This window comes from Macaca thibetana, chromosome 11, assembly GCF_024542745.1.
Source record: "Macaca thibetana thibetana isolate TM-01 chromosome 11, ASM2454274v1, whole genome shotgun sequence".
Taxonomy (NCBI): domain Eukaryota; kingdom Metazoa; phylum Chordata; class Mammalia; order Primates; family Cercopithecidae; genus Macaca; species Macaca thibetana.
In genome coordinates this window covers 66,854,179-66,881,720 of record NC_065588.1, presented here as the reverse complement: position 1 = coordinate 66,881,720, position 27,542 = coordinate 66,854,179, and the positions used below count along the sequence as shown (strand labels likewise).

At 38.6% G+C, this 27,542-nt stretch overlaps 1 protein-coding gene across 3 annotated transcripts in view; it reads left to right on the top strand.

The window, feature by feature from the left end:
- PTPRR (protein tyrosine phosphatase receptor type R) overlaps positions 1 to 27,542 on the top strand; it is a 279,496-nt gene that overhangs the window by 160,694 nt on the left and 91,260 nt on the right. For all 3 annotated transcript variants that reach the window (XM_050746581.1, XM_050746582.1, XM_050746583.1), the window contains one exon: positions 4,422 to 4,690. In XM_050746581.1, the coding sequence (XP_050602538.1) occupies positions 4,422 to 4,690 (269 nt within the window). The remainder of the gene's footprint in view (positions 1 to 4,421; positions 4,691 to 27,542) is intronic.

The window sequence follows — 27,542 nt, the reverse complement described above, 5'->3', positions numbered from 1 at the left end:
ATAATAAGCTTGATTTAAAGTAAGTGTTCACATGCATTTCTCAGTGAGACTTGTACTGTCACTTTTGTGATTCTGAAACACCTGTATTCCAACTCTGTTTCCCATAGTTTTGTTGATTCCGTGACAAAGGAAAGATATAATTCAGAATTTTCCCCCGGCATTGATTATATTTATGAAAAACCAAGTGCTTCCATTTGCATTGGCCTTCCTATATGCCGTAGAAGCGAAAAGCGTGGGTTTTATTATAAAATTATATAGGTAAATTGCTGTAATGGAAGGTTGTATGTGCTATGTAACAACAACATAAGACTTGGCAAAATTTTTGAAAAGTGGCATATTGTTTACTTTCCTTAAAATACAAAAAAAAATGTTGCAAGGCATAAAATTAGACAGGCATGACATTTTCAAATATGTGACTTATTTAGCACCTCACAAATGTGAATGTACAGTGGGTGGAGCGACAAATAGAAAAATACAGTTTTCCAAGAAAAAATGTGTGGGCAACTTCCAATCCATTCAGTCTGTTTTAGATGAAAGAAACTTATTACTAAGAAGAATTAGTTCTTAAACTTGAACAAATAATAGAAAGAACACCATCTATCATCTAAATTAGACATTCAAATGTCCTTGCAGGTTTATTGACAAGTACAAAGGCATTTATGAAATGTAGCTAGAGATGTCTACAGGCCAGATTGCTTCTGGAAAGCAGTTTTAGAAATCACATGAAAATAGTCATTTGGATCAATAAAAGCACTGGCATGTTAGACCCACAGGAAAGTCATCCATATGGGAGGGAAAGAGTTTCTCTAGTTGTAGTCTGGTAGCTGCAGCAAGAAATGCTACATTGAACTACCTGTTATAGCCTTAACATCAGGTAATAAATACATGTCAAAGGTGGACATAATTTTCTCACTTGTTATATATAATCCCTCGGAACGAAGGGAAATAGGACTAGCTTCCTAGCTGGAATGATTGGTTAAGTAGGCATGTAACTCAAACTAATTTTCAATTTTTTCTGTATTAAGAAGAACACAACTGTCTTAATAGTAATAACAATAAAAATTAATTTCTTCCATTTATTGCACACTTATTGGTACTAAACTGGTAGTAAATTTACTGCCTAGTACTAAACGCTTAACATATTTTAGTTTCCTAATTTTACTTATGAGAAAACTAAGATTCAGAAAAAATAAATGACTTGACCAAGAACATGCAATGGGTGGGTATGGGGGTGGCGGAGTAGGAAGTGGTAAAAATTCAAAACCAAGTCTGTCTAAATTGAAAGTCGGGGCTCTTTACCATAATTCCATTTGTTTTCATAAAGCAGTCAAACTGGTCTTTTTTTTTTTTTTTTTTTTTTAGTCTTATCACTGTCTTGTGAACATGTATTTCTGACCACAAATAACTCCAGTAGCAGATGCGAATGGCTGTATTTATCAGAGCCATTCTACCCAGATGGAACTGGTAAATGTGTGCCACATTGTACCTGTGTGCTGTGGGCACACCTCTATTTTTGCACTTAGTACTTTGTACTGGACATAGTTTTTACAATTTATCTTTTCTGGAAGCCTATGAATTCCCAGAAGACAGAGTTCTGTGTTGCTTTTGCATCTACAATATCTTGTTTATGGAATGTAGTAGGGATTGGCTCAGGATTATTAAATTAAAAGAGTGAATGAACTCCTTCAGAACTAATTGTAAAATACCGTAAAGAACAAATGTTAAAGACTAGTGGTTGGTGGCATTGTTTTGAAATCTGAACACATTCTAATCCAAACAGAATGTTTTGTGTTACTCATGAGATTTTTTAACGAAAATTTTAAGCTACAAAAAGCTTCATAGAATTTTTTTAGCTTCCTCCCATTTCTGTGTTCCTCTGGTTTTTTGTTCCCACTATTATTTTCCTTCTCTTGCTATAGTTTGAGTTTTGCCACTCCTCTCATTCAATAATCTGTTTTCTTTTCCTTTTTTAAATTATTAAATGACTTTATTCCAGTCCAAGAGTCAAACAAGCTCTTAGAGATGAAGGCAAAATGTTGACTTGCCATTGCTACGGTAAGCTTTTCGGTTGAGTTTTTAAACAAAGTGAATTCCCATAGAGAAATATGCATATGCTGTATTCCAGATCTCAATCTGTGCAGAGAAAAATCTCTGACACACTTTTCCAGATGCTTTTGGAAAGAGGTTTCAAAGAAGGACATGAGAATTTGGAGGAAACAATAGAGTTGAATGATCACATACCTGGAAGTCAGAAAACCCGGATTCGAGGTTTTCTTTCCAACCCTCCATAAATCATCCAACAGCTCAGGACTTAAATGTGAAATGAGGAGATTACACCACAAAATTTTTGTGATCCCTTACACCAGGGTTTTACCAACAACACTACTGACATTTCGGAGTTACTATTTCTGTTGGCCGGGGTGTGTGGGGAGCTTTTCCAATGCATTGTAAAGGTAGTTAGCCTCTGCCTACCAGATGCCGGTAGCACCCTTTCCCTTCTCCTTCCCCCACACCCTGAAAATATGACAACCAAAAATATCTCTAGAGCTGCCAAACATTTCCTGAGGGCAAAATCCCTGCCAGTTGAGAATCACTGCCTTACAGCTTACTTTCATGACAACTACCCTATTGCCAAGTAGCATTGTCTTCAATTTTTTTCCATATTTTTTCAGACAGTCCAATCTCTTGAGTATTTTTAAACACTATCTTATATACATCATACATTCTGCAGGTTCTACTTTTCCCTAATTAAAGATGTAGAAATCAGTTTGTACACATACTACATGGAGACAGGTTGCAAAGTTGACCTGTAACTAGACATGAAGTAAACAGATGACTGATTGGAAAATATGTTACAAAGGTTTCTCCTCAAAAACATAAGCTCATGAATGGTAAGGAAGGACTTTGGACTAGACTTGGTTTTACACTAATATAAAAGCTACCTGTCAAGAACGATTGAGAAGGTCAAGATTTCCTTGGCTTTCCCATTTACATTGTTCATTCATATTTCTCCAAAATCCAAGTATAAACAGGCAAGTAAATGTTCTGATATGCATATTATATTTAGATGTGAAGAGCTTAAAATATGTAATATATGCCTTATCTTCTAAACGTATTTTTGTAAAGGTACTGATATATTTTTTCTACATTTGGGAAAATAACTTTCTTGCAACTTAAACAGTATTTTAAATTCTGTTGCCTCATCATTTAGTAATTATTTAGCTGAACACAGTAAGCCTAAAATATATGTATCATCTGATTGATACTGTTCTAGTGCAGGTTTTGCTTTTACACCATGAGGGTCACGGAAACTGAAGAGAAGCAGTAAGTTAAAAACCTTAGACACTATGCACATGATAAAGGCATTTATCTTCAGTCTTTTCCGTCCTATAGCTTAAAGAAAACACATTACATTTGCTTGAAAGTAATTATAATAAAAGTAAGAAGACATTTTACTTAATATCAGACATCTTTTCATTCTCATTCATGTGATTAACATTTATCATGTGAATATTCCAAACCTACCCTTTTTTCAAATTTTAAGCTTTAACTTTTCCCTACCAGAGTCAATGAATACCACCAGTATAAATGTTTCCAGATTACAAGGAGGTGAACTGACATAAAAAACAATAAAATGTCTGTCTTTTCCTAGGAGTTCAATGTTTAATATGCATTTCTAGTTCTATCTCATAGATGCATAGTCTTTTCCCTTAAGGAGAGCTCCAGGTTACAGTGAGCTATGATCACAGCACTGCACTTTTGCCTGGGCAACAGAGCCGGATCCTGTATCAAAATTAAGTTAAATTAAATTAAATATTAAAACTTAGGAGGGCAAAGTGGTAAGAGTAAAAATTCTGGTTGTCCAAATTATTCTTTCATAGATACCCTAAATTTAATTTGTCAAGTATTTACCAGATACTCAAGTTGATATATGACTAATGCAGAGATTTACCAACATAAGAAATAGTGGTTTATAGCATAACTATCATCTTATTAATATTTGCAAGACTACTTTTTTCTACTAAGCCATGTTGGATGCATATCTCCATTTCTATAAATGTTGTAGACCTGTGTTTTATGGTTATTCCTTCTATAAGCCTACCATTTCCCCATGTGACCAAACTAACCTCTGGCATTTTTAATAAAATTAGTTAAATTTACTTTTGAATGTATCTTTATGGAACAGATTCATGTGCACAATTAGTTGATATGTATGTGCAGCATAACTAGAAATACCAAGTATACTGTCTTGAGGAAAATCTCAGTACCATGAAACTGAGAAATCATCTTTTACAGGGCTCTGTTTACTTTATCGTTAAGCCTTTATTTTGGTTTGTATGCCAGGGTGGGATGGAGAAGATCATACTCTGTTGTTTAGTGTGAGAAAATGTGACAGGAGTTTTTTATATCTCCTTCCACAGATTCTTTACAGATTAAAAGAGAGGTTTCAGCTTTCCTTAAGACAAGATAAAGAGAAAAACCAGGAGATCCACCTATCACCCATCACATTACAGCCAGCACTGTCTGAGGCAAAGACTGTCCACAGCATGGTCCAACCTGAGCAGGCCCCAAAGGTACTGAATGTTGTCGTGGACCCTCAAGGCCGAGGTGCTCCTGAGATCAGAGCTACCACCGCTACCTCCGTCTGCCCTTCTCCTTTCAAAATGAAGCCCATAGGACTTCAGGAGAGGTAAGAGCTTGTTCTGTATCCCCTATGTGTGGCTTTTTATAAAAAGAGTATTCATCAACTAAAAAAGAAAGAACTAGTAATGATTGACATAATTGGGTAGAATTGTTCACCACTAAATGGGCAGTCAGACGAAGTAGTGTTTCTTGTCTCCCAAAGGAATCCAACTGCGTTAGATAAAATCTGTTAGGTATGTCTGATTCTGTTAAGCTTGTCTAGATCCACGATGGTGTACATCCAAGCAAAGTTCATCTTCAAGTTCACTGACCTCACAAGATGCTATCTTGTTTAATCGTCATGAAACTCTGGTAGGTAGAGAGACTGAGAACAAGCTCAGTGTTTCCTGCAAAAGCCCACATTGTCTGGAGTCAGGCAGGAGTCGATGCCATGGATTAATGTTTTTAAGGTTTTAGCTCTTCATTTTTTAACCACAACAAGCATTCAATATCAAGATCCATAACACTGGACGGACACAGTGGCTGATGCCTATAATCCGAGTACTTTGGGAGGCTGAGGTGAGTGGATCACTTGAGACCTGGAGTTCAAGACCAGCCTGGTCAATATGGCAAAACCCCATCTCTACTAAAAATGCAAAAGTTAGCCAGGTGAGGTGGCGCATGCCTGTAATCCCAGCTACTTGGGAGGCTGGGATGTGAGAATTGCTTGAACCTGGGAGGCAGAGGTTGCAGTGAGCCAAGATGGCATCACCGCACTCCAGCCTTGGCAACAGAGTAAAACTCGATCTGAAGAAAAAAAAAATCCATGCCATTATTTTTGTTGCCTTACCTTTTTTGTGATGTATTATACATGTGATTCACTTTATACTGATCCATTTCCATTAAAAGCAAATCCAATGTAAGAAAACTTGGATTTGCAAAATACATAAACGAGAGACTAATTTTTTACCTCTCAAAAATATCAAGTAAAGCTTTCCCATGTGTTTCTTAAAAGAAACTTTAATTTTATATTTAAAATATGACTTGTAGTGTATTCAACTTTGAATACCAGGGTAGTGGGAGAGTAAGTTCTCAAGGTAATATCCCAGGTTCATTCTCCTCTTATTTTACTATGTCTCCATTTTCTAACCCTGTATATTTTGTTGCCTGAGGTTTTTAAATCACATATATAAATTTTGAATATATTTCCCATGGTACATCACAATGCCCTATTCAAATAGTTGTGGTTTACACACACAAACACACCCTTCAAAAAATATAGCTTGGGGTTTTAAGAACTGCAGAAAACAAAATTGATCCTTCATAACTATTTAAAAGTATTACCAAGGAACAATGAATGACATAAAAATAAAGGAATTTGTTTATCTCTAAAGGTCCTTAAACACTGAACACTTTGACTCCACACCAGGAAGAAAACAGAGATTGATCAAGTCATTCTTTCCACCTCCTCCCCTAAAATACTTGTGGTTTCTTGATAGGCAATGTGGGTCTCCAAGTGACATTCACTTATGTAGATATCACCAAATTACTCTTAATGATTCACTGTGGAAAGGTTGACAAGATGGAACTTTCTGCCTGAGGCTAACTGGGAGTGAGGAGAACTGAATTCCAGACCCAGCCCTGCCATTCCTAGGTTTGGTGGCCTCACCTGAGTCATTCACTCATTTGGACCTCATTTTCTTCTAAAAGATGTAGAGGTTTAACTTATTTTTTTAGCTTCTTTCTGGTTCTTTTGTTTTTGTTATCCACATTATTTTTGTGCATTTATGTTTGCTTCAAAGAGTAACTTTGAAGCAGACACCTGAGTATCAGTGATGAATGAAGGGCCGGTGGCAAGAAAGCTCTGCAGGCAATAAGAGGCCATGTTATCTATAGTAGAATGAAGGGTCATAATAAAACTGATTAAAAGTCAGACAAATTTTTATTATCATCATGTACTACCAATTCTAAGCAAGGTCAGTATAAAATTGACTAGGGAGGTAGCCATGCCCAGCATCCTGCCCTCTGTAGACCACTGCTGGACGTGTTGGTCTACAATTTAAAGGAGTATAAGGTTAAATACTCACTTATTCGTTTCATTAAAGTGAATCTTTGAGAGGGAGAATACAAGGACAGAATCGTACCCATCTGTTTGGTTCAAATGGGGGATTCTAGCAGAGCAAGTATGTAATCAGTGTTGAATAGATTCTCTGTCCCCTTATCTACAACTTCACTGCATCCCACACTTCACCTCCTACTTTCTTCCACCTCAGAGCAGGAGAAGACTATTCTCTCCACAAGGGCTCCAGGTCATTCCCCTCAACCCTAGTGACTTCATCAGTTTTCCTCCTCTACCTTCAACTGTACCCTCTTTGCTAATGCTGTTCCCTCAGCATAGAAATAGGTTCCTTTTTGTATTAAAGAAACTCCCTTAATCCAATTCCTCCTCTGGTTCTTGTTTTTCCTTCCTTTCTCAAATACGTGTCTTAAAAGAACAGCGTGTACTTGCTGCCTCATTGTTCTTCTCCCACCTTTCATTCTCACTGCTTCTTTCACATGCTCGATTATCAAATTAAGTATCGATGGTCTCACTACCAAATTCAAAGCACATGTTTCATTTCCCATCTAGCACTAATAACTACCTCCTTTTTAAACTTCTCTCCTCCTTTGGCCTCAAATACATCATTTTTCTGTTTCTTGAGTTGCTACCTTTGGTCTCCTCCAGATTCCCTTCTCTTGTTAACTTTTAACTTCAGTGTTTCATTCTGTGTCCTCTTCTCTCCTCCCTCAGTCATCCAACCATGGCCAGTTCTTCTCTTACTACCTTTTAGTGATTCCTGAAAAAGAACCTTTAGCTCAATCTACCTTTCTGTTGAAATCCAGACCCATATTTCAGCGCTGAACTGTGCGTCACTACTCTGACTTTTCTTAAACACTACCAACTTATAACATTCAGAAATGGAACTCAAGACCTTCCTCATCAAATCATTTCTCTTCTTTTTAAATAGTGACTCTCCGAAACCTGTAATATCCTCAGCTCCTTCGTGTTGTTTCTTCCCCCTCCCCATACAGCCGAACATTATGAAGACCTGGCACCTTCTCCCAACTGTTCCCCCTGTCCAACCCCAATCCCACTGAGAACTCAGGATCTCCTAATTCTAGCCAGTCTCCTCCTGGTCCCCACCTCAGATTCTGTTTTTCTTTTTTTTTCCCAGTCCACTCTCTAGACCTCTCAAACAGTGGTTTTCTAAATCATATTTGAGTGTTTTTCTCTTTATAAAATTCCTCAGTGTTTCCACATTGCCTTCTGGAAGAAACTGATAACTTCTACATATAAAATATGAGGCTTTTTCTGATCTGGCCTTTGGGAGCCTATGTCCACCCATATTTCCTACTAAATACTCCCTTAGGCTCATCCTGCTACTTGGACATTTTTCCAGGTACCATGCCATTCTCTTTTAAGCCTAAGAGTTAATATTTGTCTAGAACCTGTCCTTTTCCCTATTCCTCCTTGCCCTTGAAAAGTACCATCAATATAGTGGGCATTAATCTGGGTCTACAAATCAAGAAGACAAGAAATGCAATTTTATTTTTCTGTAACTCAACCTAAGCTTTTTTTCTAGATGCCGTTTCACCTAAATGGTAGAAACTCAATCTCAGTCCTTTTCTGATTCACCCAACCTTCTTCTGGTTTCCTAGAGTTTCCTCTACATTTTAAGGAGACTTTCTCAACATGAAGAGTAAGCCCCCATCTGCCTTGATGTCATCTGTGCACATTGTCATCTGCTAAAATATCCATTATCTCCTTGGTTCTCATAAGTATTCCCAGGACAGTTGCCACCATGTTGTTTCCTGTGGCCATTCATACAGTCCCTTCATTTCCAGCCATTGTTTTCTCCTTTCCTCTCTCTCTTCCTCTTTTTCAGTTGTATCCAAACCACTCTTAGATGCCCAAGAATCATCTCACTGTTCTACCCCAAATGGAGGCATAGGAAAACCTGGGCATATCTAAGACATGATCCCCCAGAAACACTTTCCATCCATTTCTCATGGCTCTACCAAGGATCACGGTCCTCCTACTGAGGGTCCCCCATTTCCCAGGGCTCAGCGGTGAAGGATCCAGGGTCTCACCTGCACCCACAAAGCAGCCCCTCTAACACTTCCCCTGGGCCCATGGGCATTTTCTTAGGCTTTGGGAATAGAAAAGCCTACTCTGGCTTATTTCATATCCTACCTTATCTGACATCCACACCCTGAGACACCACCTTCCACCAAAGGCCTGGCCTTTAGAACACAAAGCCCATGACAGGACTCAAATTTCCCTGCTTTCTGCTCTCAGATTTCTTCAAAGGCAATAAAACGCCAAAAGACCCTGACAGCCTGAATACAGTGAAGGTCCAAAGGTGAAAATGGGAGTAGGAATACAGGGAGGGGAATTTAAGCATCACTTCCTCTTGGAAGCCAATTTGAGGCTCCCTCTACCTCCTTCTCCTGCTTCCTCCAGCCCAGTACTGATTCAGCTACGTCTCTTCAGTTCCCCGCTGCTTTAGTTCCATAACCCCGTGTGCATACTGTATTTATAGCACTTCTTTGTTGTCTTTAAGTTCTGGTTTACTAATACGTTGTAGCTAATAGACTCTAAGCTTCTTGAGGACACATATATGATTTAATTGTCTCCTTATCTCTTACACATAGAACATAATTTCTGGAGACCAGGAGCTCCTGGAAATAAATGCCTAAATGAATGAATTAACCAATTAGTGACTGTTTTTATGACTAACCTCAGGTGAACTCCCAGTAGCTATTGGGAAACACTTTACCTATTCCACCAACCCTTCCTGTTCTATTCTCACTCCCATTTTTCTACCACAATTCCCTGCCAAGATGACATAATGAAGAGTTTTAAGAGTGACCAAATTTGAAGAATGTACAGTGTTCCACGCAGTCAGAAAACTTTTCTGGCAGTTTTAAGCCTTAAAATTTAATTTATGTATATGTGTTCTAATGGTGCCTTTAAAATAGTCTCATGTTTAATAGCTCTCCATCTTTCGATCCTGGAGTGAGGTAATAATCTTCTACTTATTGCATAAAAGTATGGCTTTATTAAAATCACCATGAGACCAAAAAGGCTGCATTATGAGTCACTTGTCCCAATCTTTTGGATCATGTCATATAAATTTCTCATCCCTGATTGGGGGAATCTATCACTTTGATGTTATTAATCATAAAATATAATTTTAAAGTTAAAAGATAAGTAAAATAAGATATAGAGACTAAATGGATTGCTTAACTGAGTGTAAAGAATACACTCTGAAATTATGAAGGTTAAAGAATCTTATAAAATGAGAACATATTAGCCAGGCGTGGTGGTGCACACCTGTAGTCCCAGCTACTCAGGAAGCTGAGGTGGGAGGATCACTTGAGCCTGGGAGGCAGAGGTTGCAGTGAACTGAGATTGTGCTATTGCACTCCAGCCTGGGTGACAGAGTGAGACCCTGTCTCAAAAAAATAAATAAATAAAAGAGAAACATAGCAATTCTCTCTTCTTTTCTCCCTTTTTCCAACTAATCACCAAATCATATTGATTCTTGCTCCTCCAACTTTCTCATTATTGAGTATCTCTTTCTGTAATCATTACCTTGGGCCCAGCTCTCATTACTTCATGATGAAATTGTTGTGTCATATAATTATACAAATGATATTAAGATTAATATATGTAATATATTTCATATATATTATTTTATTTCATCTTATCTGCCTGCATCTAATTCTCTTTTCCCCTCCAACAGTCTTCAGGTTTATCTTGCTATAACAATCTTTCATTATCATACTTTGCTGTGCAAAAATCCCCATTTGGCTCCATTTGCTTACAGAATAAGGCATAGACCGTCTTGTTGGGCCTCAGAGGTCCTACACCATCTGGCCCTGATCATTTACTCCAAATCTATTTGCTACTACATCCCAAAATAAACCTTCTATTCCATTCTGTTTCCATCCCCATCCCCCTCTGTGTGCTGTGTTCCTGTCCACATTTGCATTTCTGTTTGCCCAGTCCTTCCTATTCCCTCGGCCTACCGATCTCCAGTCTCCAAAGCCCAACACAAAACTTACCCCCTACCACTGGCCATGTAACCTATTCGTGCCCACAGTGATTTATAACACCTATAAATTCTCATATATATCACTCCTCTGGCAGTGATTTTAGTTGAACAGTCATTCAGAAAGGGACTAGAACTGGTTTTTAAGCAGTTTGTCTTATGTTTTAAGCAGATGGCAAGAATTTTAAGAACAGGTACTGTGGCTCAAGATACTGTGTCTCCTGTGGTTCCTGTAAATCCTGGTACATAGTAAACACTAAAAAATATTATGGAGTTAATTAATGTTGCTTCACATCTGAAGAGCTCATCTATTTCTAAAGAATCTTCCATAAGAACCAATAGCTTAATGATAAACTATAGACCTGAGTCTCAGCTAATACTACCTCTGACACTTATTAAATAAGTGGCTGAACAGATTAATTAAGTCCTCCATAGTATAGTCTTCCCAATCTATAAAATAATATCTGATCCACCTTACTTCAACAGATACTACAAAATTAACAATCCATACAAAATGGCATAGTGTCTTTGAGAAGGAAAAGGAAATCTAATATTCTTTTTGTTTTTGTTCTCTGATTCCATTTCACAAACTTACACTAGGTCAGTTATACCTTTGAACTCCAGAGTTGAAGTTTATTGTCTACTGAACTGCTACAGTTGAGCCTGTCATATAACATTATATTTTTAACTGTCAATTGACATAATTTTGTTCATCCTATTTGTAAACATACAGTTACATGTAACTTATAAATACATACTTATAAACTGGCCACTAATTGTTATCTAATAAATAACAGTATCAAATTAATCAATTCTGGTCTAACAAATGCATTCATTTCCCATGGTGAGTCCAGGTACAAATTCAAATGCTTGCTCTGTAACTACTACATACATAAATTGAAACCTGTTTATTCACCTGTATTGAGGAGCATAGCGTGTGCCTTGCACAGCTCTTGGGACAGGTAAGCTACACGACAAATGTCACGTGGCTGGCACAGCGTGAGGCCACAGTTAGTTCATGTTCCCGCTCCTCTTTCGTCCCATCCTTGCCCTCCCAAAATGCTCCACTGATCACTCTCAGGGAAACTGTATACATGCTGAGTTCCAAATGCCCATTAAATGAGCAATCACATTCAAACTCTAGAAAGTACATTTTCTTCAGTGGGAAACCAGAGAACTTACGAATCTGAAAGGTTCTGCACATTTTCCCTTTGGGCTACTGTATGACTAATGGCCAATTTTATGGAAAGGAAATCAACAGGCAAATTGGATAGGTTCACATTATTTCCTCATTTTTCTCACTTGATTTTCTATTATGAGTAAACACTGTGCAAGGACAGATAGAGAACTGTCCAGGAACGAAGGGTGGCACATTGTAATGTGGCACTCTCCATCCTGGTTTCATTTCTCAGTGATCAGTTGGTGGGCCCTCAAGACTATGATATTAATGAGTGTTTTTTTCTATCATAACGGAGGCCTCAGCAGGCCCCCAAGGGTTGCTGATATCCAACAAACAAACATTCTCTAACTTTTCTTAAGCTATGCCATAATAGGGTATACATGTTATGATTTACAATAAATACCGTGCAAATGATATAACACCCAGAATTTTGAGTCTAAAGGTTTCCTTAGGAGTTGCTGAGCTTGGGAGATTTTTATCAGAACTAGAAATTTGTCTGCAATGGTGGAAGCAATGAAAAGACAGTCCATGCCAAGAAAACGTTGACCATTCTACATTCAAACTCAAAGACTTTGTGTACTACAATTTCCTCCTGGCAAGGCAGAATGTCCTGATGTCCGTGCCTTGCTTTCCCTAGTGGAGGTACATTTTGATGCTTAAAACTTTTAACTTGGAAAATCTTTAATCATTCCTCCACTGATCTCTTTTTGGGACATATGAGTAAAGAGAAGGGAATAGAATTAATTAATATGACTGCATATCAGAGCATAAAGTGTAAAAAATACCCTGGAAATTAAAATCGGTATTCATGGCTGTAGATGGTGGCTCACGCCTGTCATCCCAGCATTTTGGGAAGTTAAGGCAGGAGAGTCACTTGAAGCCAGAAGTTTGAGACCAACCTGGGCAACACAGTGAGATCCCGTCTCTACAGAATTTTTTAAAACAAATTAGCCAGGCATGGTGGTGTTTACCTGTACTCCCAACTACTCAGGAGGCTGAGGCAGGAGAATCTCCTGAACCTGGGAGCTCAAGGTTGCAGTGAGCTATGATTGCACCACTGTACTCCAGCCTGGGCAACAGAGCAAGACTTTGTCTCGAAAAATTGATAGATAGATAGATAGATAGATAGATAGATAGATAGATAGATAGATATTCATTAAATAGACCCATCTTTGAAAATGGATCCAACTCTCTCATTTTCTGTCAAATAAAACTGGGGCCCCGAATCTTTCTCTTAGGTCTTCGGTGAGGTTCTCTAAAAGCACAGCTGGAGACAAGGGCTCTTGTACAAATGATGTATTGAGAAGATACTCTCAGGGGAAGCCTATTAGGAAAGCAGGGCAAGCAGAACAAAGAGGACAAGCAAAGAGGTGGTGGCAGCAGCCATCTACCCTCAGCCTGATTGCACAGGGATCTCTGAGCACGGGTGGCCCCTCATGGACAGTTGTCTCACCTTGAGGCAAGGGGACTGAGCCTCTGTACCCTCATGCCAGCCAACCACTGACTCTAGGCCACCCAGAGGTGGTGGAGGCCTAACCTCCTAGGCACCTCTGGACTCAGCAACACCCATCAGCTGAGGGGGCTGCTCCAGCTAAGTGGCAGCTGGGCACCACTAACAGGCTACCCTCCCAGCAGTGGGGGAGGAGAGGATGCAGCACCAGCCAGAGAAAGGCGACCTGGGTGGGGCACCAACAGCATTACTGTACTTGCCAAAGGTCGCAGCAGAGCTAAGTTTATACTCCAGGTTCCTTTGATCTTCCCAGGTCATTATACACGTACCACGTGGCCTCCTTCAAATAAACACCATTCATTCTATTGGAACCTATGTCCCAGCCCCATTTAACACAGTCTATCAACCATGACTCAGTTGCTCAGCCTGACAACATGAGGGCTTATAAACATAACACATAGCAAACATGTAGAAGCAAATTCCAGTTTAACTCCAAATAACATCAATAAAAATAACAACTCAATATGCCCTGTTGACCCTTTACATGCATTATCTCATTTCACCATCCCAAGGGACGTTTTATGCCCTCCTTAGAGTGGAAACTCATGCTCAGAGAGTATAAGTTATGGCCCTAATAACTTAATAGTAAGTCACTAGGAGTGTGAGGGTGACAGAATGCGAATCCAAGCAGTATTGCTCCAGAGGCTGTACTCCTAATTAATAATTGTCATGCTTTGGGGGTTGGGAGAAGGTGTACACACCTCTAATCTATGGGAAATAAAATTTAAAGTAAACTACAAATCAATATATTTAGCAAGTAGGTATATTATGGAGTGTCACACTGTTTTTCCTCTTAGCAAATTTTATGCTCGGCTTTCAGAATATTTTTCAGATTTTAAATCAAGCAAAGTGCAATTTCATGAGGTGGATTCAAAACACTCATGACAGATAACCATTTCACTGCCACTCTAGAAGTGCATTGTCTGTCTCAGTTTTTTCCTTAATCTGGTTGTTGCCATTCTGGAGGCCTGGTGGTAATCTGACATAAAGGACCAAGAGGAAGGTGAACACAAATAGAGCAAAGAAGCCAAAGTGAGGGGACTATAAGGCAATAATTCAGAAAACTCAAGTCAGAAAAGGATGGAGGGGTCTCCATATTGTTCAGACATCCTGGACAATAACTCGTCCACTTCACTATGTGTGTGATTGTCAGTGGAGGTGACAAGAACAGCAGAGAAGCACATGGTCATGCCTGCTGCCAAGCTGCTGCCCGTGCTGCTGTAATAGAAGGATGCAGAGTCACAGCTGATGGGTTGGACACTAACCTGCCACCTGCCAACCACTGTGCTCGTGTATGATCTCAGACAACCTTCACAACATCCTGGAGGCAGGCACTATTTCTATGCCCATCTTGCAGTTATGCTGACAGAGAGACTTAGAGAGATAAGTAATATGCTCAATGTCACAAAGAAATAAAAATCTAGTGGAAGATACAATCTTGACAGCCTGTTTACAAAATCTGCACATAACTACCATATTCTACCTTTTTCTAGATGATACAGGTGATAAAACTTTAACCTTCTGATACAGTTTGGCTATGTCCCCACCCAAATCTCATCTTGAACTGTAGCTCCCATAATCCCCACATGTCATGAAAGGGACCCGGTGGGAGGTAACTAAATCATGGGGGCAGGTTTTTCCCATGCTGTTCTCATGATAGTGAATAAGTCTCACAAGATCTGATGGTTTTATAAAGGGCAGGTCCCTTGTAAACAATTTCTTGCCTGCCACCATGTAAGACATGCCTTTGCTCCTCCTTCACCCATGATTATGAGGCCTCCCCAGTCATGTGGAACTGTGAGTCCATTAAACTTCTTTTTCTTTATAAGTTACTTAATCTCGGGTATGTCTTTACTAGCAGTGTAAGAATGGACTAATATACCTAATATTTTTATAAAATATTTTCATATTCTTGTAAAATACTTGTATGGGGATGTCCAGAGCTGGGGGAGGTACTGGAAACATGCACAAGCCCTTCATGAACAGTGAGCATCAAGCTGTTCTCTTTATTTGTCAGATTTTATGTAGGTAGGTTGGGATTCTGGAGGGTTGGGAACAAAATTTTCATAGGGTTTTTTATTCTAAAAAATAAAAGACCCCACAGGAATGAAGAAAAAGGAAGCAAAAGTTTTGAAACCTGCCTGAAAATTAGTGGTACGCCATGAGACAAAAATGTGATCGTGTTAAGTGAAAGAAATGACAGAGGATACAACCCAGGGAGAGTAAAATAGGAGCCAACATATATTATTAAAGAATTAAAAGTAGAGGAGCTTTGCCTTAAAAAGTAAAAATTGGCCATTACTCATTGGAAAGCACAGGCCTGGCATAATTTCTCTCCAAGCAGACCCTGAAATATTTAAGCCATTGTGGCTGAATGAGTCCAAAGAGTGTAGACCTGGCAGTGGCTCTAAGAGGAATCACGGTAATTGCTCCTTTCCTCTGCTTGCCTTCCCTTTCTCCAGTTGTGATCCCTGGCAGAGCAGCAGGAATAAGTCCCACTGAGTCCTCTAACTGCTATATCTGCCCCCAGACCACCCCTCACACAGGCTGCTTCACCCTGAGGTTCAAGCAGAAAGGACTTCTCAGCCCTTCCACTCTGACCCCCATCAATCCTTCAACATCCATTAGCTTGCAACCCCGTCCAGGACACTGCTTCGAGCTTTACAGGGTACTCTCCATTTGCACTCATACCATGGGAGACAAAATCTAACTACCTTGGGAACTCTTTTGTAAATTCGGTAGGGTATTCGTTTCTATAAAGTTTTTTCATCTTGACCGTAAAGAAGAGGTGGCTGTAGTACAATTTTTTGAGATTAGTATTCTCTGACTCTTCTACATGTGATTAAATGAGAGTTTCACTTTGGAGGGTACTAAATGCAGTTGCTTTTTAAAATGAGATTTTTTTTAAATTTTTGCTAGGGGACCATGTTCCAGATCTTGATGTACAGGTTGACAGAATTAGGTGAAATGGCCTGTTTTGAAGAAGTGTTTTAATCAGGGCAGGCACAGATAATTCCCAGCGTAAGCTTTGCTTCCTATTTTAAGAGCAACCAGTTCTGAATCTTAGACACTGTGTCAAGAGGTTTTGCCTTGCAGCCAGAGACTTTGCCTTAGGAGTTGTTCGAAATGTATCATAAAGCTATAGATAGTTCAGGGGTCCGACTATGTGCATTTTATGAACTGCTCAAACATTGTTTTCCTGGGAAGTGAGCCGCCACTCTTCTCTTATCAGATTTGCCCTGGTATTAGCACATGACCTCCAGAGCAGAACAGTGAACAATCACAGGTTACTCATGGCAGGCGACTTGAACAAAATTTATTTTTCAGCTGATGTGGGTTTTTTCTGTAACATAAAAAATACACTTGGATTTATTTATATAAATATAAAACTATCTTCTTCTGTAAATCTTAAAAGCCAATCTAAAGTGTTACCCATTTAGCAATGCAGCATGATTATCTGGGTATAATCTAAACATGGATAGAGCACTGTTCTCAGACACATTCTGATAGATGAAGCTCACGATTGGAGGACGTGGAATTAGTTCCCTCTAGTGGAGAACTTCATGTTGACACAGTTGTTAGCTTGTCTCATCTACGGGAAAGAAAGGTGAAATCTTTTTCTTTCTTTTCTTTCTTTCTTTCTTTCTTTTTTTTTTTTTTTTTTGCCAAATAACTTTTCCTTTTTTTCCTTTTTTTTTTTCTTTATGACAGTATCCTCTCTGGTGGGTAAGGCATAATCTTTTTTTGGTAGATACCTTAGAAAAAAGGTCTCAGTGTAACTTAAGAATTGACAAATTCTTGTGAACACTTTTAAATATGATACACTTTCTAACAATGCTTGGCATCCAATCATTTTCATTTCTCATTATTTTAAGTAATTTTAACAACAGTGTGTCAAATGAAATTATTGTTGCCTAATAATGTCTTATAGTGTATAAATTTGTTTATTTAAGGAAACCTTTTTTCCAAATCATGGATGCAAACAGAGGCCTCAAGGATTCTCCCCTTTTCCAGGCCCTCCCCATCCCACCTGCCTTACTTTTCATTTCCTGCCTTTTCCCTCTTGGCTTTGATTTTCCTCACGGTGGTGTCTGTAGCACAATGCCTACCACCTGGTGCATGTTCCATAAACATTTGTTAAATCTCAATTTGAAAAAAGGAACAAGTTCTTAGACAATCAAGTTAATTTTATTGGAAGAAATATGTTTTTAAAAAATAAAAATAGATGATGCACCGGGCATAGTGGCTCATGCCTGTAATCCTAGCACTTTGGGAGGCCAAGGTGGTCAGATCACAAAGTCAGGAGTTTGAGAACAGCCTGGCCAACATGGTGAAACCCCATGTCTACTAAAAATACAAAAATTATCCAGGCATGGTGACGTGCGCCTGTAATCCCAGCTGCTTGGGAGGCTGAGGCAGGATAATTGTTTGAACCCAGGATGTGGAGGCTGCAGTGAGCCGAGATCCTGCCACTGCACTCCAGCCTGGGCAACAGAGCAAGACTCTGCCTCGGAGGGGGAAGAAAATGGATGCTCACCACCGTCTCGCCCTTGCCCCACAGAAGCCTATGGTGCTGGCAGGTTGTCTGGCCTCATTAGACACCTAGAAGGGGCCCCTTGGAGCTGTGCTCCCTGCATGTCCTTGGCAATGTCATGCTGCACCTGGGGATCTGAGGGGAGCTCCTAAAACCCTCATGGTCCCTGCTGTGAATATGATCTCCTGAATCATTTGTTTTACTCTTGTTATGTTGGCTCCTGAGTTAGCATGTTGTTACCAAATCCCTATTCAGAGGAATATTCTTTTCCTGATAGAATCCTTAGTCTACTTAAGGTTTCTAAGAAAAAAAGTTGGAATTTTAAACCCGCTTTAATCAAAAATAAGAGTAAAAATGATGAAGTACTAAAGGATCTGTGAGAACGAATACAATCAAAATATGGCAGAGGCCCACTTTGCCTGAAGGAACATACCTCAGACGTGCATCCTTTATCTTGTCAGTCTCCAGTAGATGGTCAGGACTACTCAAACACCTGTCCATTTTTCCAGGCAGCTCTTTTTTTCATTGCCCAAGGCAGCTTTTCCAAATCAGTGCTGATGTCCTTAAATTCTCTTCTCCCATCCAATACATAGAAAAGTACAGAATCTAGGAATAAACCATCCTGAATTACCTCTCCTCTCGTTCCCTGGCCCCATCGATAACACACATGTGTGTGCAAGCACACATGCACACAGTAGGATCTCCTGAGAGCTTATTCCTTTTTCTTTGCCCACTTCCTAATACCACACATATACTAGGGGTTCTCTAAATATTGACTGAATGATACAGAGTTAGCCTTACTCATGGGAGTTAGCCATTTTCATCTATTTCAGCTCTGAAACGTCCAGTTGGTTCTAGGAAGCCCAGAGAAAGGGAGAAATTCTCACTTGCCACCTCCTTCATGGGTGCTTACATTATCCAACCACTCTATGTGGCCAATTGGTTTTTAAGGGCTGTGGTTGTGGCCCCGCTGCTCCTGTTTAATGAATACACTTTGTAAACTTTAAGAGACTTTATCCTGAACCTGTTATTACAGCATAAATACGCATCAAGACACTTAAGTAAGAAAATACCCTACAATTGAATGGTTCCATATTAGTCAAAGAATGGTCTAGAAATCTAGAGGTCTTAGATGAGGCAATTGCAAGTTTCTCCAGGTGAGACAATACTTCCTCATCTTTGAACATTCTGTAGAGGGGTGACTGTCCTTATCGTTGCTTTCCTATTTGTACATGTTTAAACTCCAACTTTTTTTTTCATTTCTGGGGAGGGATTTTTCTTCTATCCAAATTTTTGATCCAGGTAATCATTATAATATTGACCAATGGTTTAACTTTCCATCACAGTTTCATAGAAGAGAGTTGTTTATTTCACTTTAAAGTATATTTTCTTTCTTTCCTTTTTTCTTTTCCTTCCTCCTCCCTTCCTCGCTTTCCTTCCTCTCTCTCTCCTTCCTCTCTCTCTTTGCTCTCACTCTCCTTCTTCTCTCTCCTTCCTTCTCTCTCTCTCCTTCCTTCTCTGTCTCTCTCTCCTTCTTCCCTCCTCTCTCTCTATCTCCCTCTCTCTCCTTCCTCCTTCCTTCTGCTCTCTCTCATTCTCTCTCCTTCCTCTCTCTCTCCCTCTCTCTCTCTCTTTCTCTCTCTCTCTCTCTCTCTCTCTCCCTCCCTCTCCCCCTCCCCCAAGCTGGAGTGGCATGGCATGATGCTAGCTCACTGTAACTTCAAACTACTGGGCTCAAGCAGTCCTCTCGCCCCAGCCTCCTAAGTAAATAGGACTATAAGAACATGCCACCACGTCCAGTTAATTCTTTTATTTTTGTAGAGATGGGGGTCTCACTAGCTAATCTCGAACTCCTGGTCACAAGTGATCCTCTTGTCTCAGCCTCCCAACGTGCTGGAATTACATGCATGAGCCACTGTGCCTGTCCTCTGATTTCTACTTTATTTTCATTCATTTATTCTTTTGATACAGGGTCTTGCTCTGTCACCCAGGCTGGAGCACAGTGGCCTGATCTCAGCTCACTGCAACCTCCTCCAGGGTCCAAGCTATTCTCCTGCCTCGGTCTCCCAAGTAGCGGGGGTTACAAGTGCCCGCCACCATGCCCAGCTAATTTTTGTATTTTTAGTAGAGACAGGGTTTCACCATGTTGACCAGGCTGGTCTTGAACTCCTGACCTCAGGTGATCCACCCTCCTTGGCCTCCCAAAGTGTTGGAATTACAGGAGTGAGCCACCAAGCCAGGACTTCTAATTTAAATATGTTCTTCCCTATATGACCTGCAGGTGGCAGAGTGAAACAACACTATACTGTAAAAGTAAAATTCAAGGCTTGTGTGTGACAGAAATTCTCATTAGAACTTACATCCTCTAGGGTGATACTAGTGAAATCTAGTGTGGGCAGGGTGTCTCACAAAATCTTTGACATAATGTCAATAATACTCTGCTTGGAATTATTATTTTTTCATTTTTTTTGTCATCCACTAGTTGTATCCCCCCAAGAGGATAAAAAAATCAAATGACATTAGAATGTCAAAATCCTCAAAATATAAATCACAAGTAAAATAATTAAAACATGGCTTGAACATGATTATTGGACTCCACAGGTTTTTTTTTTTTTTCCTTAAATCATTATGATTCTTCATAAGAAAGTAAACTGTGTAATTCAGTAAACTAAATTATAAGCTGCTTGGAGGTAAGGATGTCTCTTTTTTATGGCCATGTTCATGTATTAGTATTGCCTAATGGTGCCTGGTGTACATTAGACCTTAATAAATGCTTGATTTCTTCCCTCATTCCCACTCACTGTTGGTAACAGTGGTTATGGTGGGCATAGTTATAATCTGGAAATAAGTGTTAATATTTTAGAGCTGGGGGCCTCTCAAAAGGCCAAAAATACAGCATTTTACAATTTAGAGTAATGGTCCCCAAAACTAATGTTACATAGTCCTCTAGGGAAACTTTGTAATATTTCTAGATATTTCTATCTAAATAGACTTTCCAAATGGAAAATATTCTAAAGTCCAATCCAAATGCAGCCTCAACAGCTCTGGTCCAGGATTGGGGAGAGATGATAGATAGATAGATAGATAGATAGGTAGATATAGAGATATATACAAATAGATCCTCTCTACACGTAATCTGTATAAAGATCTATATATACACACACACGCAAACATGTATGTTTAACATATTTAAATATATACATTAAATGCATGAGTTTAAATACATTTAAGTTTAAATGCATATATTTAAATGTCTATGGTATATTTGAATGTATTTATATTAGTATATATTTCTATAATCTATATTTAAATTATTCCTATTTGGGAACTGTAATCTCAGTCTCCCTGGTCCAGTTCGCAAGGATGTTCCCATAACTCTACAGCTGTTGCAGAGCCTCTGATGCGAAAGCAGTGGCCATATCCCTTATTGGAAACAGAGTTCTAGGACTGAAACAACTCGTGGATTGCAAACCTGGAAGCCTTTCTAATGATTTTCTAAAATCTGTTTCATTTTTGGCCCCATAGCATTCCAACAGTTCTTACCTACTCTATTATACTGGGTTCATATAGCCGTATTCATCACTAAAATTGTTAGGATCACAGGCTGTTGGTGCCAGAAGGCACCCTCTTTAGTGTTGTGTGGACAAGGAATGGAGACAAAAAAGTTAACTAATTAGTTTACAAAGAACTTTGAGAATCAATGGAAGCCATCTGTCAGTACAGGTTGAATATCCCTAATCCAAAAATCCAAAATCCAAAGTGCTACAAAATCAAAACTTATTGAACATTGACATGATGCTCAAAGGAAAGGATCACTGTAAAATTTCAGATTTTGAATCTTTGGATTAGGGATACTCAACTGTCATATATATCTATACCATCTATATATATCTATATCCATAGATATATATATAGCAAATCTTCCAAAATCTGAAACACTTCTGGTCCCAAGTATTTCGGATAAGGGATACAGGGATACTCAACCTGTATTGGGTTATTCAGCGATAGAACTGTAGCTGGATTCATGGCCAGCTGTGGATTATTTCACATTTTGATAAATCAGTACTTTTTAATTATGCTCCATGGGGCCTTAGGGAAGAGATAGGCTAGTGGGGCCTGGGCCCTTCTCTGATGCCTCAATGAGCTGAGCTCTGCATGTACTTGTTCTGATTATTAGACTTACAGGTATGATCTTCTTTTCTTTCTTAATCAAGAACCCCTAGCTTTGAAAAGAGTTTGATTACCACTGACACAGTTGTTTACTCAGACAGTCTGCTCGGGCTAAACATGTTCAAGTGAAATCAAAGACCTGAGGGTGAATGTAGATCATGTGATGTTCAAGTATGTATGTCTTTCTCACGTTTTGGCCATTCTGTGCCCAGTTTGGATGCATTTTTCTATGAGACTCTGGGTCTGAGTCCTCTATGTTGGTGCAGTGATGTAGCTAGGCAGTATTCTATGCCACCTATCATTCCCCTCAGTGTATCCAAGACATCTTTAGAGTTTCCTAAGGCTGTTCATAACTAATATAAATTTTTCAGTTCTTTCTAGAAAATATTCTCAGGCACACTTTTTACTGGCCACTTGGAAAACCTGATCACAAAAGTATCTGATAGCTTCTTTTATGAATTTTTCTTTGGTAATTTTTTAACAAATTAACTCTCATAAGTTATGTACATTTATGCTTAGAAGTTAATTCTGGTTTTTTTAATTCTTATAACCCATTTTAAAGGCTGTGTTTTAACCTTATCATTATAATTAAGGTCTTCAATCAATCACCTTTTCTGGAAACTACTATAGTATCCCAGAGAAAGCAAGAGTTGTTTAGCAAAAACCTCTATCCATGAGGGCATTTGAATTAATAAGTAACTGAGTGTTTTAATCTGCTGAGAGAGAGAAAAAAAATCAGGACTAGGAACAAAAACTTAGTTCCATCCAATTAGGATCCTTCCATGACAGCATAAAACCCTTTAAAATTTGTGAGACAACTTCAAGATTTCTTCTTCCACTATATTGAAGTCTGACAATATATGCTGAACATGATCAAATACACAATCATTAATATGTAACTTATGTTTAATACTAGGTAAGAATTTTAACATACATGTTCTTTCTTCCAAATTCCAAAAGCTTATTCCACCTTCCCCCTACTCTCCCCTAGCCATCCCCTGCATAAATATAAAAATCTTAAAAAGATTGGAGAGAAAGAATTGGGAATAAGAAGGAAGAAATGCATCTTGTAAATGCAGCCAGGCATTGTGGCTCATGCCTATAATCCCAGCACTCTGGGAGGTCGAGGCTGGTGAATCACTTGAGGCCAGGTGTTCAAGACCTTTTAGCAGAGACATGGTGAAATCTCATCTCTACTAAAAATACAAAAATTAGCCTGGCGTAATGGCACACACCTCTAATCCCAGCTACTTGGGAGGCTGAGATGTGAGAATCGTTTGAACTCAGGAGGTGGAGGTTGCAGTGAGCTGAGATTGTACCACTGCACTCCAGCCTAGGTGACAGAGTGAGACTCTGTCTCAAAAAAAAAAAAAAAAAAAAAAAAAAAAAATTAAATGCAGACTATCCCATGATGATACTGATAACAAATAACATTTATCAAGCACTAACTATATTCCAGGCACTGTTATAAATACATATATAACTCATAAGAGTCAAAACTACCCTATCATTATTATACCTGTTTTACAGAAAGGAAAATCATGGCTGCAAGAAGTTATGTCACTTGCTCAAGGGCATCCAATTGGCCATGAGAGGTATACAAGAAATATAGAATACAGGTGGCCTGATTCCAGACCCCAAATTGTCAACCACTGTACATACATTTCTAGGGCCTTAAATTTCTACCCAAATTTTAAGTCTAATTTTTGCCCTAAAAAGTGGGCATATGGTAGGTTTTTGTTGCATTAAATTAGATTTTTGGTATAATTTTCTTGAATTAAGTTGACTCAAATATATACATATGTATATATTTTATAAGTGTAATGTAAAATGTTTTACAAAAACATTAAGCAGACTGCAAAAAAAAAGCATCATTCTTTACTGGGTTTTAGCTTGGATCTTCTGGGTAATGTCATACAAAGAAGATATTGAAAAATATCACTTGTGATCATGATGTATCTATGATGTGTACATAATAAGCAATACTATTGACGATGATTTTACTATTTGAGTTCAACAGACACAGTAATGTCCCTCCTTAGCGAAGAGAGACACATCATTGAATTTACCTTAAACCAGGGCTGTGCATTCATCCTAGAATTTGACAGAGTCTAGAAATATCGGCCTGTATATCTCAGAGAGCCAGATATTTAACTCTTTGACATTTAAAATTTTGTAACACTTGGTAAAGGTAAAAATAAATAGACGAAGGGTTGTTTTACCATTATTCTAAAGAAACAACCAATTCTGAATGTTTTTTATTCTTTTCCCCTATTTTCTCTGTTCTGTTAAAACCATCTGTACCTCAAGGACAATTGTCAGTGTACAAAAACTCACCTAAGTTGGCTCTTGGTACTTTTTTCCACTAATAATCAGTCCCCAAATCAATAACTGGAGAATCTGAATTTTTCCATGTGCTAAATTCTTTGCTGACAGAAGTACAAGAACTTAATACATTGGGGAGGTGGGGGGGACTTCTATTTCCTGGCTAAAATATAGCTGCTTTTCCTAGATTTGGTGGATAATTTTATTCCATTGTGCTTTATTTATTCTTAGTAGAACTTGTGGGATTGTTTTCAGGATAATGTCAGGGTAATTGTTCACGATTGAGCTATGGGCCAACCCAAGGGCATTCTTCTGAGAATAGTTTGGCCGAAACATACAAAAGATCTCTCTTCTTATCAAAAATATTTCTTCTTAAACATAAAGATAAGTGAGGAAAAGTTTGACATGAGATAAAAATAACAAAATCAGTCAGTGACTAAATGTCTCATATGCTCTTAGTACATAGCTAGATGGCAAATAAATCATGTCTCCCAGCCCTGTCTCTTCATGCTTATTTTATAATAGGAGGACACAATATAAGATGCCCTTCTTATACTGGGGCAGGGTGCACTCAACACACTTTCTTTCTCAGGAAGGTGGAATAGGCCATGAGGCAGTACAAAATATTGATAAATATGAGATTTCAATATTTTTCCAGCCCTTATTAATATTTTTAATTTTAAATGAACTGTGCAAATAACACATTTTTATTATAGAAATTTTGAAAGCACATTTAAGCAAAAACAAAAATAAGGAGATTATTTCCTAGCCAGTCACACCACCAAAATAGCCACCATTAACATTATATAAATATATGTGTGTGTGTGTGTGTGTGTGTGTGTGTATATATATATCTCCAGACTTACATACACATACATCTGTATACACACACCACACCTCTAGTAACTGCTAATTATAGTAACAACAATGATAGCAACTGCAGCAGGAACAAGCACCAACAGTACTTGCAACAGTCGCAGTAGCAGTGGTCACTACCAATAGTAGATCAGTAATAGCAACAACCTGAGAATATATCACTACAATGGCCAGAAACACAGAAGAAGCTACAACAAGGGGAGCGGTAGCACTGAAGGTGTCTTGGTAGCAGAAACAGCAGCAATAGCAGTGCAGTAGTAATAAAAACATTAATAATACCAGTTAAGGGTTACATTTATTACATATCAAGCCCTGTTCTAAGTGTTTCACACATATTATCTCAATTAAGCCTCATAGAATTCCAATGAAGCAGGTGCACAAGTTGTATCCCCATTTTACAGGTAAGAAAACTGGTGCACATACAGGTTAAGTTGCCCAAGGTGACACACTCTTAAGGGGCAGAACCTGAATTTGAACCCCAGGCAGTCTGGTTCCATAATCCACTCTTAACCACTATGCTGGTTGTAACAGCAGAAGTAGCACGAATTCTAAAATTCAGTATCAAGAGCGTTTTGCAATTTATATATACTTATAAAATGAATGAATACATTTGGGGAGTGATTCTGAAATTGGAAGAATAGAATAAAAGGATATGAAGTAACTTAAAAACCTCTCATAACCAAAATGGTCATTTTTTACAACTTCCAACTTAGACTATCAAAGAAAGCATATTTTGCAAACATTTTGCTCTCCTATTTCATTCTTCCTCAAAAATCTGGATCTATTTTTTGTGTGTTTGTCTAATTTTGGAGAGTCTCTCACTATGAAGTTTTAAATATAAAGAGCAAATTGGCCCGGCGCGGTGGCTCACGCTTGTAATCCCAGCACTTTGGGAGGCCCAGGCGGGCGGATCACAAGATCAGGAGATCGAGACCATCCTGGCTAACACGGTGAAACCCCGTCTCCACTAAAACTACAAAAAAAAATTAGCCGGGCGTGGTGGGGGACGCCTGTAGTCCCAGCTACTCAGGAGACTGAGGCAGGAGAATGGCGTGAACCCGGGAGGCGGAGCTTGCAGTGAGCAGAGATCGCGCCACTGCACTCCAGCCTGGGCGACAGAGCGAGACTCCGTCTCAAAAAAAAAAAAAAAAAAAAGCAAATTGCCATGCTCCTTAATTTATAGACATGCCTCTACATATTTAGGTGCTGAATAAGTATCTGTAAATAAATGAATAAAGCAATAAAAAAAAAAAATTCTGAATCACACTAAAAGCGAATAAAATTGAGTTGGGCCATGCACATACCACTCCAATAAGAATGTTATTTAATGCTAATGCTTAAGCAGCCAAGGAAATAAGAAAAATCTTTAAAAAAAAAAAAAAAAAAGGTGAATTTGTTGATGCTTAAAGGTTCTCTTTTGCTTCCTATAATCCCACATTTTGAAAGTTTTATTTGCAACGTATATTTGTAATATTTAATCTGTGTGTACACTTGAGACTGTCCTTATAAAAAGGGTTATTTCTGCCTCTTAAAAGCTATAATTCAAGATAGAGTGAAAACCAAGTCACTATAATGCATAAATAAGATTTTATCTTTTGAAAAATGAGAAAATATTGAGTCCTGGGCAAAATTTATTACCTCTAACATAAATTTGAATTGTGTCCTTTCTAATGATTTCAGATTGCCAGAAGTGGCAAAATTAGAAAAATTAAGTCTGCTTTACATATAAAATAGCTTAAAAGGGGGAAAAAAAGCCCTCAAAAAGATATCTTGGGACTTTTCTGCTTAGGATTTCAAGCTGAAATTTTGGTGATATGCCTTGATTTAATTTCCAAGTCTCTTATCTGTAGTTTATTCTTGTTACTGCAGTTGCTACTGGTTTTTCACTTGTACACAGGAAACCAGTGCCAATCAATTTTGTTCCCAAGGTGACAGGAAACCCTGGTTGGTCAGATGTTGATTGTGCTTGCTGTTCATGCTCCACCCATCATATTTTCTTCCCTTTTGGCTGAACTTAAGACAAATTAATCAGTGGTCGACATCTGGCAGACAGTTTTGGTGTCTTCTCAGTGATTTGTTGACCCGTACATCTAAACAGTAAAAATTCAGTGCGTAAAACTTGTTGGCACTAAAGATAAATGCTGTCAAGAATCTTTTCCAGGGACTTGCGTGGAAGGTCCGTCTTTTGGTTTTTACTTGAAAATGTGAATTTTCCTGAGTAATGAA